Consider the following 21,932-nt stretch of genomic DNA (forward strand, 5'->3'; position numbering starts at 1 on the left):
AGTGAAGGATTGAAGTGAATGGATGATTAGACCTATAATAAAAAAGTACACTAATTGCCTGGAATCTGAAAGCATAGCAGCCGTTAGCTTCGTCTGTAAAACAGAGAGTGCGCATGTGTGAGCATACATCTATAGTACTGCTTCTACCCCACTGCGTGACGTCACTCATGCTTGCAGATCCCGTAAAGGAAACAGTGAAAGAAAATCAGTCACGGAAGAAGAAGAAGAAGAAGAAGAAGAAGAAGAAGAAGAAGAAGAAGAAGGGGAAGGAAAACACGAAAAAGAAAAAGAATAGTTTATTGCGAACATGATTACACAGATATTTAGTCTCCAAGAGTTTTTTCTTTAGTTTTTTACTCTTTTTTAACTGCATTATTCACTCAATCAACATAACCATTAAGATATTGCAGTCATTTGGGGTAACTTTGTACCACTTCTATCATATTTTTATACTTACCTAAAATACTGTCAATTTAAGAAAACTACTTATTTTATGGGTTGAGACATAATAAGCATCAAAAATCATATTTTAAATAGGTGAAATTTGACATTTAATGGTGGAACAAAGTTACACGGCTATTTCGGAAAACTTTGTATCATATATGCGTTCCCGTATTAAATTCAATTCTCTGTATTCCCCTTCAAATTCAAGGTAACTTTTGACTAAACAATAAGAAAATACATGCAATTTTATTTCATATGAAGTCATAAAAAACGTTTATTAAAAACGTAGAACATTTATTTATTTACATACAAATGGCTTTTAAGGAACCCAGAGGTTCATTGCCGTCCTCACATAAGCCGATCATCGTCCCTATCCTGAGCAAGATTAATCCAGTCCCTACATCAGTCCCTCAAATCTATTTTAATGTTATCCTCCCATCTACACCTTGACCTCCCCAAACGCTTTTTCCCCTCAGGTCTTACAACTAACATTTTATATGCATTCTTAGATTCATCCATATGTGCTACACGCCCTGCTCATCTCAAACATCTGGATTTAATGTTCCTAATCATGTTAGGTGAAGAATACAATGCATGCAGTTCTGTGTTATGTAACTTCCTCCATTCTCCTGTAACTTTATCCCTCTTAGCTCCAAATATTTTCCTAAGCACCTTATTCTCGAACACCCTTAACCTCTGTTCCTCTCTCAAAGTGAGAATCCAAGTTTCACAACCATACAGAACAACCGGTAATTCATCATTCATTCATTCATAGTGTTTTTGTCTAAGGACAGGTCTTTCACTGCAAACCTAGCATTCTCCAGTCTTTCCTATTTTCTGCCCTTCTCTTTGTCTCCTCATATGATCCATATATCTTAATGTCGTCTATCATCTGATATCTTCTTCTGCCCCGAACTCTTCTCCCGTTCATCATTCCTTCCAGTGCATCCTTCAGAAGACAGTTTCTTCTCAACCATGAGCCAGCCAATTCCTTTCCATCTTTCTGATTAGTTTCAGCAACAATCTTTCTTCATCCACTCTTTCCAACATATTTTCGTTTCTTATTCTGTCTGTCCACTTCACACGCTCTATTCTTCTTCATATCCACATTTCAAATGCTTCTAGTTCTTTCTCCAGAGGACTGCAGAAGATGCTCTTCTTTTCTATTAAAAGCTTTCTTTGCCATTGCTATTCTCTTTTTGACTTCTTGGCAGCAGCTCAAACCAGTAATATAAATTTTATAAATTCTTAACTATCAGCTTTCACGAGAGCAGACTGGACGATAAAAGCTTCTCAACCAAACAATAACAGGCATTTCCCATATTTATTCCGTGTTTAATTTCCTCTCGAGTGTCACTTATATTTGTTTCTGTTGCTCCAAGGTACTTGAATTTTTCCACCTTTTCAAAGGATAAATTTCCAATTTTTATATTTCCAATTCGTACTATGTTCTGGTCACAAGGCATAATCATATACTTTGTTTTTTCGAGGTTTACTTTCAACCTATCTCCTTACTTGCTTCAAGTAAAATGCCCGTGTTTTCCTTAATCATTTGTCAATTTTCTTCTAACATATTTATGTCATCCACATAGACAAGCAGCTCATGTAACCGGTTTAATTCCAAACCCTTCTCGTTTTTCTGGACGTCACTAATGGCATATTATAGAACAAAGTTGAAAAAGTAAAGGTGATAGTGCAGCTCTTTGTTTTAGCCTGTAGTAAACTGTTTCCAGACCGAAACTGGCCTATACAGACTCTACTGTATGTTTCACTGTGACACATTTTAATTAATCGAACTAACTGTCACAAATTTCTTACGAAATCTTTATTCTTCTCAATGCATATCTGAATGTGAACTTAGGTCTATATACTTCTTATACTATTTATTAGCTGTAGTGGAATATCCTTTTTATTTAAAATTGTCCATAGTTTCTCATGGCTCACTCTATCAAAAACTTTTCCTTAGTCTATGAATGCTTTACGGGTTGAAAATTCTTGTTGCTGAAAATGCTGAGAAATGTACGAGTATTATATTGTTTTCTATTTTTCACATAAATACTTAGTAAATGAGTCATTCCACGTCAAACCGGACAAATTTAAAGGAAATTTGACTTTGATGTTTTTTATTTCTGTCAAACTTTTTTATTGGATTGAAAGAACAAAAATAAAATATACGTATATTTTCATTTTCATAAAACTTGATTCTTGTATTTAAATTCAAAACTTACGTAATAGCGCACGCACTATGATATATAAACGGTAATATCTCCGTTAGTAATTAACGCAAGTTATTCAAATTCGGCTCATATTAAAGCTCATAAGATATACTTTTAGCATATATGACCTTGGATTACATAAACATTTTTGTTCTATTTTTTCCTTTAAAATATATTTTTAAAATGTATTTTTTTTAAAGTTCGGAAACTTTTTTCGAAATATAAAAAATATCACTGCGTTTCTTAGTTTCTCAACTATATGCATACAAAATTTCAGAATGGGATATACGTAAATGAATTTGCAATAAATTAACTTACCCAGCCGGGCGCACGCTGTTGAGTAGGAGCGTCACTGCAAGACCGCGTTGCTATGTATGGATACGTGGTACACACAGTGTCAGTATGTTATACACCACAAAGTCGACTTACGAAATATGTAGACACTTTTGAAGCACAATTATTAACATAAAATTCCACAAAACTAACTTAAAACACACACAAACAAGTCAACCGATTGGATAACTGAAACATACTTTTCAGCAACTCAGATAAATACACGTTTACTTTCGTGGGACAAAGAATAATGTTTGACTAGTGCTTCAGATTTTGAGATCGGTATGAAAGCATGTAGTGTTCTCGTGCCACTTACGGCTTTTGCCCTCTCATATCGAGACTGCAGTAAGTCACATTCATTTTTATGTTCATCATTGGTGAAAAATAGAAAATGAATTCCACTAATATTCTTTTCAGCCCACTCAAACAATTTTCTTGGTGTCGTAATGGGGTCCTGATGTGGCTGAAGACTTGCTGTTGTTGCTAGTCTTTTAGTGGTTCTGCCAATCCCATCACAAGGGCCCTTCCCATGTGAAGTTCCAAAAAAATGCCATTCAGCACTTACGCCGAAATCTTCTTCGTGAAAACACAGATTTACAAAATTTTTTCTGTTTTTGTATTGGGCACTAGCCCCATCAGAAAAATAAATAACTCTTTTAACATTTCCTATTTCGTTCTTCAGAAACCGTATTAATTGTCTTTCGAAAAGGTGGACAGCATTTGTATCGTGCTTAAGACACTCTGAAATTGGTACAAAGTTTTTATGTTTTAATTCACTTCTGTCTTTAAAATAAATTACAAAGGGATGGAGTGTGACCTGATTTTTATTCCAATGAACACCCTGTACTGAGTCTTGAATCACGCAGGCATAATTTTCGGAAAAGTCACAAATTACAAGGCATTCACCATCCTGGAGAGCTTCTTTCTTTTCCGACAGAAACGCAGCTTGCTGCTGAGCAATAAATGCGTGAGGAGCTAGGGCTTCTAACTTGGTCGAAAGTTTATCTAAAAATTCTTCTACTGAAGAGTGCAAAATTTCTAAATTAGTTCGGTCAACAGCTACCCATTGTTTGTAATTGACTACATCTATCATTTCTGTTTCAAATGCTTCCTGTAAATATTGAATTAAGTCTGCAGTTGATGGACAATTTTTACACTTTCTGAAATAACAATCAGGGGATGCAGGGTTACATACAATCTGTGAAATCAGATCTTTGTAATTTCGCAGTGGCCGTTCTAGATTGGCTGTCAATTTCGCAATGTTTCCACCATCAATTAACAACTTCACATTCTCATGATAAACACACACACAGACTGAATGAGTACCACTGGCTCCAGGAAGCACACATTGTTTTGGTCTTAGTTCCGCAAATTTTGAAAAACTAATTTGTATATCTGGATATTTAACTTTAAAAACCCAAAATGTTTCTTTTAAATGTTTGTTTTAAATGTTTCTTTTCTGTTTCTGTACTTTGTGGCCGTCTTCTTTTACAGAAACGAAGTTTTTCTTTCCTGCCATGACGCGGCTTACATCATCATTAGTGTAATGGTCAAATACTTTTTTCACTATGGATGTGTCTAAAGTTTTTCTACTTCTAGATTCTGGAGTCGAGAGAATTCCCCTCTCTGCAGCTAAGTTTTTTGCAACATTGATCATGTGATTAGATGCATCAAAGTGTTCCCTAATTTTACTGCATGGCCAGTCCTCAAATATAGTTAAAATCTGAATTTTAAGTTTTCTGTCAGTAGTGTTCCTGAAACACTCTGCTAGCTTATTAATTATGTCACTGCTATTCTTCACATCTGGTGCTGTTTCTACTTCCTTTTTCTCAACGCGAAAAATCTTTTCCTTAAGCGTCTGTTTTATTTTCTGATATTTCCGTTGGGGATTCTTCTTCTGTGATAATTTCTTCTTCTTCTTAATTGGTGTTTCCCCCATTGAGACCAAACTTTCATTCAACTTGTCAATGTCCGTCACTGACACTTCTGAATTACTTGAAGCACTACATTTATCAGTTTCCGAAGTGCCTGTTGTTTCTTGTTCAATGTTCTGGACACTAGAACCGGCTAAGATATCAACACTGCTGGTTTGAACGACACTTGATTCGCCAACATCTGACGTTAATGAAATTTTCTTAAGACAATTTTCACAAATCCTAAGATTGTATGACAACTTAATGTGTTGCATGTTCAATTTTTTAAGCATGTTAGAAGTCACGCACCTTAATTTCCCTTTCTTAAACCTACGACTGTGGTTGCTTATTTTGAAAGGATTAAAACACTGATAATGTCTAGGTTGTGTTACATTACTCATTGTGATTAGGCTACACACTAATAATTGCACCAACTAAAAACAATAATAGAAACTACGCTATACACACTCACTCACTATAGTACTGTATTATTAATGCCCGAACGTTTGAAAATCTCGGAACAAACTGAAGAGAATTCATTCTGCCTTGGACCTGGTTTAAGTATTATATATTCCAGCTAAGCTTCTCCAGACGTAAACAAAGATTACTGGCAGTCGCCAGTGTGGTGATAACAGACAAAGGCAGCAATTGAGGTTTCAGCCAGCAGTTTAACAGTGTGGCGTTGCAAGGGATGAAGATTAGCGCAACAGACTCTGCGCGTGTATTTATTTATTATTTTTTTACTCTGTAATTTATTGCTTTCCCACTATGAAATTTGGCACACTTACGGCTAATTAAATGGAGAACACGGTGATAACTTAAAAATGGTATTCTAAGTGTCCGAACATTATGAATATCAAGATTTATATAATGATTATGGCATAAAGTACTGTGAATACATAAAAATGGAAAGTGAATATACACAGGCTACAAGATATATATTTAACCATCCAAATAAGACTAACCTCGATTTCACACGATAGACGTAACGGGAGAAACAAATATTTATATATGTCAATGTATGCAATTTTTTAATAATTTTGATGCTGTATAAATCTCAAAATAATCAGAATTGGGGCCAATAAAAAAATACGGGTCTCTTATTTTAACCCTTAGAAAGCATAAAAAAAATTTCAAACAATTCTAAAAATATGAGGTCAAAAATGTGTCCGGTCTGACGTGGAATGACTCAAATACTAAAAGGAATAGTTACGTGTTTTGCGTTGTTTGACTGTTATTGACTTTGAGAATAATATCCTTCTTGCTTGCTAGTCTTTATTTTATCTGATTGTAACCCAGTATATCATTAAAATATTACCTGAAAGAAGTTTGGGCGAACATATAGTATAAAAGGCATCAAATATGACAGAATCATGGCAATAACGAACTTTTCAATCTACAGAGAAATATTCCAGAGATACTGAACATTCATACAGAAAAAATTAATCTGAAACTGGCCATCACTATCTTGATGAACACACTAATGAATTAACTGCTGAAGGATAAATGAGGTGCTCTAGATAAACAATACTTGGAAGCACAAGGACTAATGGTGTAAGTTAAACTGTGTCAATTTGCAAACTGCAATTTAATATGTTGAAAGTAAAGATACAAGCACTACCACCAATTAATTACCTGAAAAGCCTCTCCATCTGCTACCAGAGTGACATCGAGCAGCAGGCCCTTGGTTCTGAGGGTGTTGAGTCCACACAACAGAGTTGTGGTGTGGGATGGAGACTCAAAGTGGACAGTGTTGAGGGGTCGGTCCTGTAGACCCCATTCCCTCACTCTTGTCATCTTCTTGATTACTCAGTGTGGACTATTGCAACATCATCCAACATCTGCCAGATACCCTGGGAACAAACAGAAAGAAAACATATTAGAACTGCGTTAATCTTTATAATTTTGTTATTCCTTCAAAACATATGGTTCCAATAATCAGTAAGCCCACTATACTCCAATTTTCCACCTACAAGGTGCATGACCTTGAAGGTGGTGTATCCAATGAAACCAGAAGCTGTACTGGCAGAGTTACTCATATCAGCGAGGTCACGGTGGAGGTACCAGACAAAGAAGCGGCTCCCATTTAAAATCCAACCCAAAGGGACTCCCAGTTGGAGGACCTCAGCGGGTCTTCCAGCTGGAGTACCGCTACTATATATGGGCTCTGGTCTACTGAAGCCAAGGTGTAAACGCATCATGCTGAGGGCTGTATGACACTGGAGTAGTAAAATAAGAGTGTTGCTAACGATCTCTGCAGGGCACCAGGCGAAACCTTGCAGTATTTAGCCTTCCCAATACAATCGGGGCTCTGTGTTGGGTGATCTTTATTTCCCCGGTACTCGTGGGACTCCAAATGGATGAACTAAATAAACAAGATTTGAAAACAAGGACTCTCCAGTTGAAGGGAACCTATCATCTAACAAGGAAATGGAGATCACTGCCTCTTCTATTAATTAGCTGCACCTGAGCACTAGAAAGTTTTCAGGGGTGACTAGAAGGAAATTGTAAAGGGCTAGGGCCAAGGAGAAAGGAACTGGGAGCACTACGCAACTGGGTCCCTCTCCTCAACCTAGCTGTAGTGGGAGCCAAGCTGGCTCAGGGACTTCTAAAAGAACTAGGACCAGTATAGACACCATCTTCGGCTAAAGCTAAACCTGTTAAGAGACACAAGGGTATTGAACCTGGAGTCTCCTATAAGGAAGCCTTGGCTTCATACAAGATGGTCATCATTGGGATATCTTATCTTGATGACAAACTTGTAGTCGATGATGTCAAGCATATTCAGGCAGCGATCCTGAGGGAGATAGATGAGATGCAATCTGGCGAATCTCTACCACTCCTCACGACTTTTTCACTTCAAGATGGGCCCTGATCTACCAATATGAGAAACAGGAGTCCTGCAACTGGCTCCAGAGACATCTAAATTGATTTCAAATGAGACAATTTTGTCCTTAACGTGGTGGAGGCTAAAGACCTTCCCAAACCATTTTAAGGTGGCATTAGGACTCGGGATCTAACAACCAGTGATCCGAAAGTGCTCCTTAAATGCATACAGCTGCTTAACCAGGGACTCTGTACAGAGCACTAGAAAATAGTTCACGGGCAAACTGATTCTACTGGGCAGCAATTAATTATGATGACTGACCAGGAATCAGCTGCCAAAATCACGGACAGTGCAAGACTCATGAAGCTAATGGTTAAAGGTGCTCAAAAGCTAGTAAGCACAATCAAACTGCAAGATGATAGTTACACAAAATTTGATATGGAAACACTAGTTTATCTAGCAAGCATTCATTTTCTGGACTCAAAAGTGGTAGACGGTGATCAATTGACTGATCTGGAGTGACCAAATCTGCTCCATTTATGTTCGAGCAGAGAGAATTGGAACCTGGTCAGAATGTGATCACCAGGGAAAGGATTTATATGTAAATACATATTTACTTATAAAGCTAATATAATTTATATTTTGCATTATCTTTATGTTTCACAATGTGTAGGGTTGAAAAATCCTACTTTTATTTTCCATATTTTTCCATATTTTAGAGTTTAGTACATATTTTCGTTAATTTCCATATATTTTCCATATTTCATATAAAACAGTCCATATTATATTAGGTTTAACAATAAAACAAAACAAAATTCCATTAACTTTTAAAAATACATTTCAACAATAGAGATTTAAACACATGTTCAGTAATCCCTTTAACATCAGAGTTATTTGAAAATTAGCAGTCCTATCAACAATGGGAAAGTAAGTTACAAAACTGTATTAATTTAATTTAAAATTTTTAACAGACTTCAGTTGTGCAGCTCAACAGTTAAATGCCAGTCAGAGTACACATAGGTTCAGTTTTGTAAATCATACTATAAAGACGGTAAATATGCCAAAAGTACGTCATTCAGTCAATTTAAAATCAAAACTAACAAGTTACATTTCAGAATTTAAAGAAGATGGTTTATCAACTGACAATAAAATATTATTTTGTAATTTGTGTCAGTGTGCAGTATCATCTACACAAAAGTTCCTGGTGCAACAACACATTACAACTAGTAAACATCAGGCCAACAAACAACTAAATTCCAAGCAGAGACAATTGTTTTTAACACAACCAACAACATCGAATGTAAGATCTGAGTTTAACATCGACCTGTGCCGTTCTCTCATCTCTGCTGATATTCCTCTCTACAAACTAAAGAATAAGGTCTTCAGGGAATTCCTTGAAAAATATACTCAACATACAATCCCGGATGAGTCAACACTTAGGAAGACGTATGCTCCATCCATCTACGATGAGACAATACAGAAGATAAGAGATGAAATTAAAGATAGTTCAATTTGGGTTTCCATTGATGAGACTCCCGACAAAGAAGGTAGACTTGTTGGTAATGTAGTTATCGGTTTGTTAAGTGAACAATATTCTGAACGAATTCTTTTACATTGTGATGTTCTAGAAAAGTGCAATAACAAAACTATAGTTAAACTGTTCAACGAAGCTATGGGTATCCTGTGGCCAAAGGGTATTATGTACGATAATGTGTTATTCTTTATTAGCGATGCTGCCCCTTATATGGTCAAAGCTGGACAAGCATTATCTGTTGTATATCCTAAATTGACTCATTTTACTTGTGTGGCGCATGCATTTCATCGTGTGGCAGAAGTGGTCAGAGACAATTTCCCTAAAGTAGATTTGTTGATTTCATCAGTGAAAAAAGTATTTCTCAAAGCTCCCAGTAGAGTTAACGTGTTGAAAGAAATGTACCCTGAAATTCCATTGCCACCAAAGCCAATTTTAACTAGATGGGGTACATGGCTAGAAGCAGTTGAATATTATGCCGAACATATAGACTCTATTAACAATGTTCTCCTTGCATTGGACTCTGAAGATGCAGTCTCAATTGATACTGCGAAAACAGTTACCTGTGACATAAGTGTGAAGAATGACTTAGCTCACATTCAGCATACATTTTCATGCATCATAAAAACGCTCAAAAGTCTCCAAAATAGGCACCTTTCACTATCTGAAAGTTTTGAAATTATAAATAGTACTGTGGAACAACTGAATCGTGGTAGAGGTAAAGTTGCAGATGCAGTAAGAGCTAAGGTGGACACTGTACTTTCAAAAAACCCTGGATATGAAGAACTACAAAAGGTTGTTGCTGTGATGAGTGGTGAATCAACAGTGAAGATTAACTTGGACTTATCCCCAGCAGACATTGTGAAATTGAATTATGTACCAGTTACTTCTTGTGACGTCGAACGCTCTTTTAGTCAGTATAAATCTATCCTCAGAGACAATAGAAGAAGATTCACTTTTCAGCACTTGAAAGAAATGTTTGTAACCTATTGTTATGGTAACAGACAATAAAAATTGTGTTTTGTTGAAACTACATTGGAAGATAAGGTACGTCCATTATATTTTTTGTTTAGTTTGATTAAAATGTACCAATATTTAACGTACATAGTCATTTTTTTATAATTTTAAGTCCATATTTAATTCCATATTTTGGTAAAAATCCATATTTAATTCCATATTTTGGTAAAAATAACTACATATATATTTACATATTTCATATATTTTTAGTCCATATAAATCCGTTCCCTGGTGATCACTGTTACTAAAGTAAAATGTGCCATTAATTCTTTTAAACCATAGAAGTCCACGGATCCTGATTCAATCATGCCTGCTTTGCTGCAACAGGGAATTGACTTACTGCAGTCTTTACTTTGCAGAATCTATAGGGTCTGCCTAGCCTCTGGTTACGTTCCATTGGCTTGGAGACAGACCAAAGTGACATTTATACCCAAACCTGGGCGACCTAGCTATGCCGAGGCTAAGGTATATCGTCTAATAAGCCTCTCCTTATGTATTCTAAAAGCTTGGAGAGATTAGTGGATAGGCACATTAGGGATAAAGTACTGAAGGATTTTTCTTTACACAAGTACCAATTTACTATCTACCAGGTAAATATACAGAAGCAGTGCTTCATCATATTGTCTCAACTATTGAGAAGGTGCTGGCTTTTAAGGAAATTACCATTGAAGCATTTCTAGATATAGAAGCAGCATTTGATAAAACTTCATGTGAAGTGGTGTCAAAAGCCCTTCAAGAGCATAATGTCCCTACACTCATCTATAGATGGATACACTTATGCTAGAAAATAGGCAAATTACCATAAGCCTATTTGGGGAAATGCTAAAGATGACTACGACCAGGGGCTGTCCTCAATGGGGCTGAGTATTTTACCATCGGATTCGCTGATGATATTGTTGTAATTGTTAAGAGGAAATTTCCTAATACAGTCTTCGAAGTGCTTCAAGTTGCACTGAAAAAGATTGAAGCCTGGTGCAACAGAAACAAATTTTCTGTTAATACCAACAAAACTGTAGTGGTACCTTTGACTAGAATGAGGTATACAGGGAACTTAAAGGAACCTACTCTTTTTGGCTAGAGGATACCCTACTCTTCACAAGTTAAGTATCTAGGACTCATCCTGGACAAGAGATTAACTTGGAAAAAGCATCTAGATTACTGCATTGCCAAGTCCTAAAGGATTTTTTGGACTTGTAGAAGAATGCTTGGTAAGACTTTGGGGTCTTAAACCTAGGATTATATATTGGATATACAGTGTTACTATAAATGATCTTTCCAATTACAAACCTGAATAACTATCGTTAGGAGACACTTAGAAACATGATATTGGTATCAATGGAAAGAGAAGCTCAAATATTTTTTGTTATCCATTCGGTTAAATCACATGTGCTACTCTTAAATCAGCAAAAATTAGAAAACATGAAATTGATATCAACAGAAACAGAAACTCCAACAATTTTTTAATTTTTTTCACTGGAAAACATGAAACAGAAAGAGAAACATTTGGTTCACAACCGTAAGTAAGTCACATGTGCCTAATGTGAGCTTCTTGTGTCACACGACACACATCAAGTCTGTAGTCAATTTCCTGCCATACACATTGTAGCATTGGACCATCCACCAGTCCAATGGCCTCTGTGATGCGGACATGAAGAACCTCAATTGTAGGTGGTAATGGTGGCTGATACACTTGTTTTATAAAACCCCACAGAAAAAAATCACAAGGAGTGAGGTCGGGGAAACGTGGAGGCCAATGCAAACATTTTAAATCTTCACGGCCAGCACGTCCAATCCATCTCCTTGGAAGTCGTGTATTCAGTTCGTTTCTGACATCTAAGTGGTAATATGGTGGTGCCCCATCCTGCTGAAAAATGAGACCTTCGATATCCTGTTCCAGTTGTGAAAGAAGCCATAACTGTAACATGTCTAGCTACGAATTACCTGTGACTGTCGCCTCGACAAAAAAGAAAGGGCCATACACCTTTTCACGGCTTATGGCACAAAACATGTTCACTTTGGGGGAGTCGAGTACATGTTCCACATAACTGTTAGGATATTCCAAAGCCCATATCCTGACATTGTGTTTGTGCACTTCTCTTGACAGATGGAAAATGGCTTCGTCACTAAACACCAGTGATTCGATGAAACCTTCAGTTTCCATTCTGAGTTGCATCTCCTCACAGAAAGACTGTCGCTTGGCTTTGTCGTCTGGTTTCAGAGCCTGCAACAATTGCAGATGGTATGGATGGAACTTCAAACGTTTCTGTAAAATCTTCCACAAAGTTTGTTGGGGGATGTTTAATTCTCTACTGGCTTTTATGGTGGATTTGTGGACTTCGTGTGAAACTCTCTCACACTCTTCACATTTGCCTCACTTACTGATGGACGACCGCTTGACTTCCACTTACAGATGCATCCCCTCATTTTGAAGTCAGCATACCACTTACGGATACTGGGCCCACTTGGTGGATCAACACCAAATTTTCTTCTAAAATTGCGTTGTACAGTGACAGAAGAATGGGATATGTGAAAATCTAACACACAAAATGCTCTCTTATCTTCGTTTGCAGCCATTTTCTGTTATATCGTCTGCTAGCAACGAAATTAATAAATATACGACAAGTTCACCAACGTAACAAAAAATATTTGAGTTTCTCTTTCCATTGATACCAATATCATGTTTCTAAGTGTCTCCTAATGATAGTTATTCAAGTTTGTAATCGTAAAAGATCATTTATAGTAACACTGTATATCACTATGGTCAGACCCTTACTCTCTTATGCCGCACTTATGTGGTGGCCAAGAGTTAAATTAAGAAACTGCAGGATGAACTTAACAAATTGCAAAGAGTGTTCTGCATAGAAATAACGGGAGCATTTAGAACAACTCCCACTGCGGTAGTAGAAATGCTGATAGGACTCACCCCATTACACATCTGGGTTGAGTCTGAGGCCTTCATGGCATTCTATAGAATCTGTCGCCATACAACAGTGTTCAATACTGAGTACTTGGAACATGGGACAACAATTTTTATCGGATTCTCAATATGAGAACCGACATCTTGGAACCAAGGGTTTCATTTGAAAATAAATTCACTGTCACTTACCCAGAGTGCAGTGAATGGGAAAGTCAGGTTAAACCTGAGAACAATAAGGGTCCAGTCTGGTACAATGATGGTTCCAAAACTAAGTCAGGAACTGGTGCTGTATTATTTGGAAATACCACCATGCTTTCTTTTAGCTTGGGTCAGTATGCCACAGTCTTTCACGCTGAGATTTTTACTATCTTAGCCAGTGTCAGGAAAAATATTAGGAAGGGCTACAATCGTAGACATATTCTTATACTTTCAGATAGCCAAGCGGCACTTAAGGCACTTGAAGCCCACTTGGTTAAATCGAAACTGGTATCAGAATGCTGCAAGTCCCTCAGGATACTGACTGAACATAACACAGTTCAACTGAAATGCATGCCGGGACATGCAGGGATTTGGGGCAATAAAAGAGCTGATGAGGCTGCCAAAAAAGAAACTGAGATCCCATTCACAGGACCTGAGCCTGTACTGGGACTATCTCTAAGACCAGTAAAGCAGGTTATCAGGAACTGGGCTCACAAGAAACAAAAATACTGCTGGGAATCAAGTTAGGGCTGCAGACACTCTAAGGCCCTCATAAGAGATTTTAATAAAAGCAGGTCAAGTGACTTGTTAAAATTGAGCAAGAAACAGCTCCGTGGGCAGTCGGATTCCTTACAGGACATTGTGCCCTCAAGAAGAACCTATACAGGATGGGACAAAATATCAACCAGCCATGCTCGTTGTTCACAGGGAGATGAGTCTGTAGCTCATCTATTGTGAGACTGCAATGCACTCGCCCATCAAAGAGCTCTCATCTTTGGAAAACATTTTCCAAAGCTTGAAGAGCTATCAACTGTTCCAGTTCATAGTTTAATTCAGTTCATAAAGAGCATCAAACTATTGGACTGTTAGAATATTATGACGGGGATGTGCAATAGATCTTTCAGGTCGCAGTGTTAGGGCCCTCCCACTTTTAAATTCAATTCAGTACTCCAATTTTCTCAACATCTCATGTTCATTTCAGGGTAACAGTTGTTTTGTCTAAGAATATAACCACTGATAAATACCCATGCTTCTTCAATGAAAATGACTCAGACACACTAAACTAAATCATTTTGGATCAGCAAAGGCAGAGATATGGGTAAGCATGGGGGAGGAATGTCCCTCCAAATCAAAGTGATAGAAGGTACTGTTTACCTCAAAATCTTCAATTTGAGATATGGTGAAATGAATGATTTACTTCTTTTAAATATCGAAATATCAGTATATATACAATTCAGGAGTACCAATATCAGAACAAACATAATAGTATGTTATAATGAATCAACCATAACCTGAAAATCCATGTTTCAGCACTTACCAGTACATCCTTTTTTGCCTTCTGACTTAAGACTGTGTTTTTCTAGGATTAGATATGAAGAAAACATAATTCTGAGGAATTATAACAGGTTTATTTGCAAATTAATATACAAAGCAACGTTTAGGTAAACATTTTGTTTCCAAACCTACAACATTTTCCAGAAAGAGTTCATTCGGTTCACTTCATATAACAATGAGTTCACGAGATATTCGTTCCTTTTTTAAAAATATACACAACAAAATGGAAGTAAACATACGAGGCGCATCCAGAAAGTAAGTTTCCCAATTTTTTCCCCTTGAAAGTAAACGTAATTAGCCGTGTCAATTACGCATCAATCATATGCCAGCCAGACAGGTCCCCCCTGGTGCCAGTAGCGTGGCAGCAGTGGTCCGAAATGGAAGCTCTTATTCCTTCTCCCGCTGCCTGCGAGGTTCGGTCAGTGATAAAGTTCTTTAATGCACAAAGCATTGCGCCAATTGAAATTCATCGGCAGCTCTGTCAGGTCTATAGGCCGAACATCATGAGTAAGCAGATGGTGTGTCGCTGGTGTAAGTAGTTTTCCGAAGGTCGTCAAAGTGTCCATGATGAAGAGCACTGTGGGCGACCGTCCCTCATCAATGATGATCGTGTTGAGCTGGTGTGGCAGTGCATCATGGAGAACTGTCGCTTCACGATTACAAAGCTGAGCAGCCATTTTCCGCAGATATCGCGATCCTTGTTGTATGAGATTGTCACTAAGCACCTGCTGTTCAAAAAAGTGTGTGCCTGGTGGGTGCCAAAAAACCTGACACCCGAACACAAAATGCAATGTTTAGGAGCAGCACTGACATTTCTGCAACGGTATCAAGAGGACAGTGACGAGTTCCTCGACAGGATCGTCACGGGCAATGAGACTTGGATTTCGCATTTCACCCCAGAAACCAAGCAGCAGTCAATACATTGGCGGCATAGTGGATCTCCGGTCAGGACGAAATTCAAACAGACGCTGTCGGTACAGAAAGTGATGTGCACGGTGTTCTGGGACAGGAAGGACATTCTGCTCATTGACTTCCTTCCAAGAGGTGAAACAGTGAATGCTGAGCGTTATTGTGAAACACTGCGAAAATTGCGATGTGCCATTCAAAACAAGAGGCGTGGAATGCTTACTGCAGGTGTTGTGCTCCTCCATGACAATGCTCGTCCACATATGGCTTGGCGCACAGCAGCTGTTTTGACGGAATTTGGCTGGGAGTTGTTTGATCGTCCACCCTACAGTCCTGATCTTGCTCCCAGCGATTTTCAAGTTTTCTTTCAAGAAATTCCTATCCTCCGGTGAGTGTTTTGGCAACGACGAAGAGCTGAAGACATCTGTCACACCCTGGTTCCATTCACAGGCGGCAGAGTTCTACGACACAGGGATACAAAAGTTGTTCCCATGATACGACAAGTGTCTCAATTCTGATGGTGACTATGTTGAAAAATAGCTGAAACATTGCTGTACCAATGTTTTCCTGAAAGTGTATGTTCTTTTTTTTTTAAATAGGGAAACTTACTTTCTGGATGCGCCTCGTATTAGTAATAATGAAGAACCTGCTAATACTACAGATAATAGTGTAAGTATTGGTGCTTCCGCTATTAATGTGGGTGATGACATTCAACCTACAACTAGTGACCACAAGTGATAACAAATGGCGAAGTGGATGGATATGAAGCATCCTACAAAATCAGTGATGGCACAGCTCTCTAGTTCACACAAAGATCTTAATAACTTGTTAACAAAAATCGACAATATTTATTTGGTATAATTGACATTTTGATGTAATTAAAGGAGCTGGCAACTTAAACTCAATTTACACAGAAATTATTAGAACCGGAAATATCTCCCTTATTAATGCAGTGCATTTCAGGTCATGACATCATGGATGGCTTACCTCTCACTAAGCCACATCCTCCTCATTTAAATAAGCGGTGTGGTGCAAGCGGGCTGTTTTGGTGTATATTTGTGGTCTTTTTCATTGTTCGTAATGACTATGGATAATATTCATCCCTATAGACCAGACGAGGACAAAGACATGGAAAAAGACAACAGCAGACCTGGGCCAGGATGAAATAGACAATACAGCACAATAGAACTGGTGTGAATGTGAAGAGTGTGTAATTATGCCGGAAGCGGGAGAAAATAGGTGCTGGCATGAAAGTGAATTTATTACCAACTTGTGAGGGAATGCTGAGTGCATTATTAGCCACATCAACTTCAATAGTTTTAAATTTTGATACCTTAAACACGGCTACACGAAATGATCAATCAATCTTCTTAATGTATCCAGCTGTTTGCTGACAATATAAAGTCCACTATAGCCCACTGTAGTCTATTCAGTCTACACAAAATGATGATGCACACTAAACAATTTTGAAAGACAAAAATTAAGTAATATTACGAACAAGCAGGGGCGGATGCAAGGGGGGGGGGGATTAAGGGGATATATCCCCTCCCGAAATTTTGAGAAAAATACGAAACAAGAAACAAAAATAATATTAATTTTAATTTGTGAATGTACCTACATAGGAATTAGAGAGTTTTCCACGTAAATTCTCTTTGCTAAAATGTTAAATTCCAAGAACTGCAGAAAGACAAACATAGAGTTCTTACTTCAAGACAGACAGTCATGAAGAGTATTTTAGGCTTTTAATTTTCCTTCTCTTCTTAGACTATTTCATTAGTCAGCTCAAGGACAGGTTTTTAAATCTTAAGGGAATCCTAAAATCCATAGGCCTACAAACTTTTCTGCCTAAAAACATAGTGCGAGCATCAGATGAAGATTTAGAAACTGCTGTTGAGACTGTAGTGAATCAGTAGCCCAATGATGTTGATGCATCACCAGAGTTTTTCTTCAATGAACTGAAGATGTGGAGAAGAAATTTCTTTGATCAGAAAAATCTTCACCTAATACCTAATGTTTTTATATCATCTTTGAACAGGTGCAATGAAATTATTTTTCCCTGCACTCACAAGGCGCTAAAACTTTTCTGCACGTTGCCTGTAACTACAGCAACACCAGAACGGTCGTTCTCAACATTGCGGTATTTGAAGACTTATTTGAGGAGCATGGTGGGAGCAGACAGATTAAATGGACTGGCCTGGATGTATATACATAAAAATGTAAACGTAAAAGCTCATGAAGTACTGGATGAAATGTCTAAGAAGCCTCGTCGCCTTCTTCTGTAAATGTCATTCTGTCATTGTTTTTGTATTGCAGTCATTGTAAATGTTAAAATAAAAAAATTATGGTTTATTTAACAACGCTCACAATTGCCGAGGTTATATCAGCGTCGCCGGTGTGCCGCAATTTTTTCCCTCAGGACTTCTTTTACATGCCAGTAAATCGACTGATATGATGCCTGTCACATTTAAACACACTAAATGGGTTAGGGTAGAACCCGCAACTTCGAGCACAGAAGGCTATACCGACTACGCTACTCAGGCCAACTTGTAAATGTTTGTGACTCGGAAACAAATTGTGAGTATATAAACTTATTTCTCATTACTCCATTTTTACTATCTCCTCAAATCTCTCCCCGAAAAAAAATCCTGCGTCCACCCCTGCGAACAAGGTCTTACGAATTGTGACCTATAGAAAATTTGTCTACTAGGAAAATTCTTGGACACCTTTGAGGAGAAAAATAGGAAAGTACTTCCTTCATGCATTGTGGATAAGATTAAGGAAATAACCAGAATCGCATAGGATGTATCAGAGTTTTAAACACGAAGAGGGCGAAGAAAATGTGTATTTTAATTAGGTGCTTCGGAATTTTTAATGGCTTCTTATTTGAATCAATTATTATGGAATGCATAACAATTTAATATTTTTTAATGCCATTTATAATTATTATAAATTGGCAATAAGAAAAATATTTTTATACCTGTGATCCATTGATTGGTATTGAAATGAAAAAGGTTCCGAGTCTTATTATGGGATTTTCAGTAGTGTAATGGTAGATTTATTCGGTTTCAACAATAATCGATTACTTTTTAACATGTTTATTAAAGATTTTAAGCAGTATTGCTTTTATTGAAGACACATATTCTTACGTAACTTAATTTTAACATCTCAAGTTACAAATTTAACAGTCAATAACCAAGACAAGGAGTGTCTATCGACTTTTTTTTCCATGAACTACTGGCATTAAATTCTAGATGCAGAAGTGCTTGTTTTCACAGCAAAAAGAATCCAAATTAGAGCTATTTTATTATTTCCCTCTTATAAGACATTGAAAATGAGCCTAATGGCAACAATAAACTAATTATTCCTCATTTAGTAAGTTCTTCGCATGAGGTTGGTAAGCTTTTAAAAGTAGGATCGTGGCACTGTAGAGGTTATTCTTATTCTATGCGATTATTGTCCTTGTCTGGACATAAAATCTACACAAATGTGTGATAGAAATGTATATTTAGACTTATTTTGAATAAATTATTGTATTACTGTAATTAAAGACCCATGGATTGTCAGAGGCAATTAAAAAAAAAATTATGGTCCTTTCAATTTCCGAAGCAGTTTGGGTATCTGAAGATAATTTCTGTCACAAATATGCAAGAGATGGTTTCTTTTTTTATCTTGGTTACAGTTGCAAGTCCCCAAAATTAATCGTTGCCTTGTATTGGCAACATGAAAATGTCTACACAATTTAATGAGAAAAATTAGTTTCATGAACATATTTGTCTTTGACACATGATTAGTTATTGACGTGACATATTCAATGTATACCACTAGATAGATAGATCACATCTTGATAGATAAAAGAAGGCACACTAGTATGGTAGACATTCGAACTTTCAGGGGGCAGACTGTAATTCTGACCATTATTTGGTAATTGGAGAATTAAGAGAAAGGCTATCAGTAGCCAAGCGAGTAGATCAACAAGCTAATATTAGTAGATTCAATATTCTGAAATTAAAGGACGAGGAAACTAAGCAACGTTATCAGGTTGAAATTTCAAATAGCTCTGCTGCTTTAGCAACTGCTGACGAAGCTGAAGAAGAGTTAGATGTTAATAGCGTGTGGGACAATATCGGAGATAATATCAAAATTGCAGCTGAGCAGAGCATAGGTTATCATGAAATTAAGAAAAAGAAACCGTGGTTTGATGATGATTGTTCCATTGTAGTAGATAGAAGGAAACAAGCAAAATTGAAATTCTTACAGGATCCAATTGTGGAGAATAGAGATAATTATTTCAATGAAAGACGGGAAGCAAGTCATACACTTAGGAATAAAAAGAGAGATTACTTGAAGGAAAAACTGAGTGAGGTAGAAACAAATAGTAAGAATAAAAACATTCGAGATTTATATAAGGGTATACAGGAATTTAAAAACCGATATCAGGCAAGGGTAAACGTGATCAAGGATGAGAATGGTGACTTACTTGCAGACTCTCATTCAATTCTGAACAGATGGAAAAACTATTTTGGGCAACTACTAAATAACTGCGGGCTAAAGCAGGGAGATGCACTATCACCTTTACTTTTTAACTTCTCTCTAGAATATGCTATTAGGAAAGTTCAGGATAACACAGAGGGTTTGGAATTGAACGGGTTACATCAGCTTCTTGTCTATGCGGATGACCTGAATATGTTAGGAGAAAATCCACAAACGATTAGGGAAAACGCGGAAATTCTAGTTGAAGCAAGTAAAGCGATAGGGTTGGAAGTAAATCCCGAAAAGACTAAGTATATGATTATGTTTCGTGACCAGAATATTGTACGAAATGGAACAATAAAAATTGGAGATTTAACCTTCGAAGAGGTGGAAAAATTAAAATATTTTGGAGCAACAGTAACAAATATAAATGACAGTCGGGAGGAAATTAAACGTAGACTAAATATGGGAAATGCCTGTTATGGGAAGCTTTTGTCATCTAGTCTTCTGTCAAAAAGTCTGAAAGTTAGAATTTATAAAACAGTTATATTTACCAGTTGTTCTGTATGGTTGTGAAACTTGGACTCTCACTTTGAGAGAGGAACAGAGATTAAGGGTGTTTGAGAATAAGGTTCTTAGAAAAATATTTGGGGCTGGGATGGATGAAGTTACAGGAGAATGGAGAAAGTTACACAACGCAGAGCTGCACACATTGTATACTTCACCTGACGTAATTAGGAACATAAAATCCAGACGTTTGAGATGGGCAGGACATGTAGCACGTATGGGCAAATCCAGAAATGCATATAGAGTGTTAGTTGGGAGGACAGAGGGAAAAAGACCTTTGGGGAGGCCGAGACATAGATGGGAAGATAATATTAAAATGGATTTGAGGGAGGTGGGATATGATGGTAGAGACTGGATTAATCTTGCTCAGGATAGGGACCAATGGCAGGCTTATGTGAGGGCGGCAATGAATCTCGGGTTCTTTAAAAGCCAGTAAGTAAGTAAGTAAGTATACCCCTATAAGTAAAATCAGTTCTTTTAGATTTATATTTGAATGCAATGTTATGAAATGGTTCTAGTTTCTGTGTAAGGCAATAAATTTTATATTTTCGATACAAAACTATCAGTCATAAACTCACCCCATCATAACAGGAAGCCAGAAGATAGCACAGGAACTCATTAGAATCCAGAGGAGAATGAAAATTATGTCGAAACTAGTCCATCAGGTAAAATAACACGATAAAGTTAAATATTAACACAGTGAAGTTGTTATTTATTTCATTTAAATAACTAATAACTAGTTCATCAGGAATAACTTCTAGTGTTCTTAACATCTTTCAAGAACATTTTTCTGTTAAAATCGATGATAGGAGTCGATAATCGTGTAATAAATATACACAATTAATTTTCTTTTCCAATTATTTCAATCGAATTGGAGATTTTTCTCTAGTCAGCCTGGGTAGCATAGTCTGTATAGCGCTGGTCTTCTGTGCTCGAAGTTGCAGGTTCGATCCGGCCCAGGTCGATGGCATTTAAGTGTGTTTAAATGCGACAGGCTCATGTCAGTAGATTTACTGGCATATAAAAGAACTCCTGCGGGACAAAATTTTGGCACACCAGCGATGCTGACATAACCTCTGCAGTAGCGAGCATCGTTAAATAAATCATAATTTAAAATTTTTCTCTATTGGGAAATGTAAGGAAGGCTTTATCGATGGTAGAGTTTTACTACAATCTACCACAGAGCATCTTTTCGGCATGACTGAAAACAATACTGCATGCACACTAGGTGAGTGCCAAGACTGGCACACAGCAGGCA

The 21,932-nt window shown here is 37.2% G+C and overlaps 1 protein-coding gene across 5 annotated transcripts in view; it reads right to left on the reverse strand.

The window, feature by feature from the left end:
* Positions 1-21,932, reverse strand: part of LOC138696240 (kelch-like protein 26) — a 149,008-nt gene that overhangs the window by 24,220 nt on the left and 102,856 nt on the right. For all 5 annotated transcript variants that reach the window (XM_069820925.1, XM_069820921.1, XM_069820923.1 and 2 more), the window contains one exon: positions 6,542-6,759. In XM_069820925.1, coding sequence (XP_069677026.1) covers positions 6,542-6,703 — 162 coding nt within the window. In that variant the 5' untranslated portion in view covers positions 6,704-6,759. The remainder of the gene's footprint in view (positions 1-6,541; positions 6,760-21,932) is intronic.

The sequence above is a fragment of the Periplaneta americana genome, chromosome 3 (assembly GCF_040183065.1).
Source record: "Periplaneta americana isolate PAMFEO1 chromosome 3, P.americana_PAMFEO1_priV1, whole genome shotgun sequence".
Taxonomy (NCBI): domain Eukaryota; kingdom Metazoa; phylum Arthropoda; class Insecta; order Blattodea; family Blattidae; genus Periplaneta; species Periplaneta americana.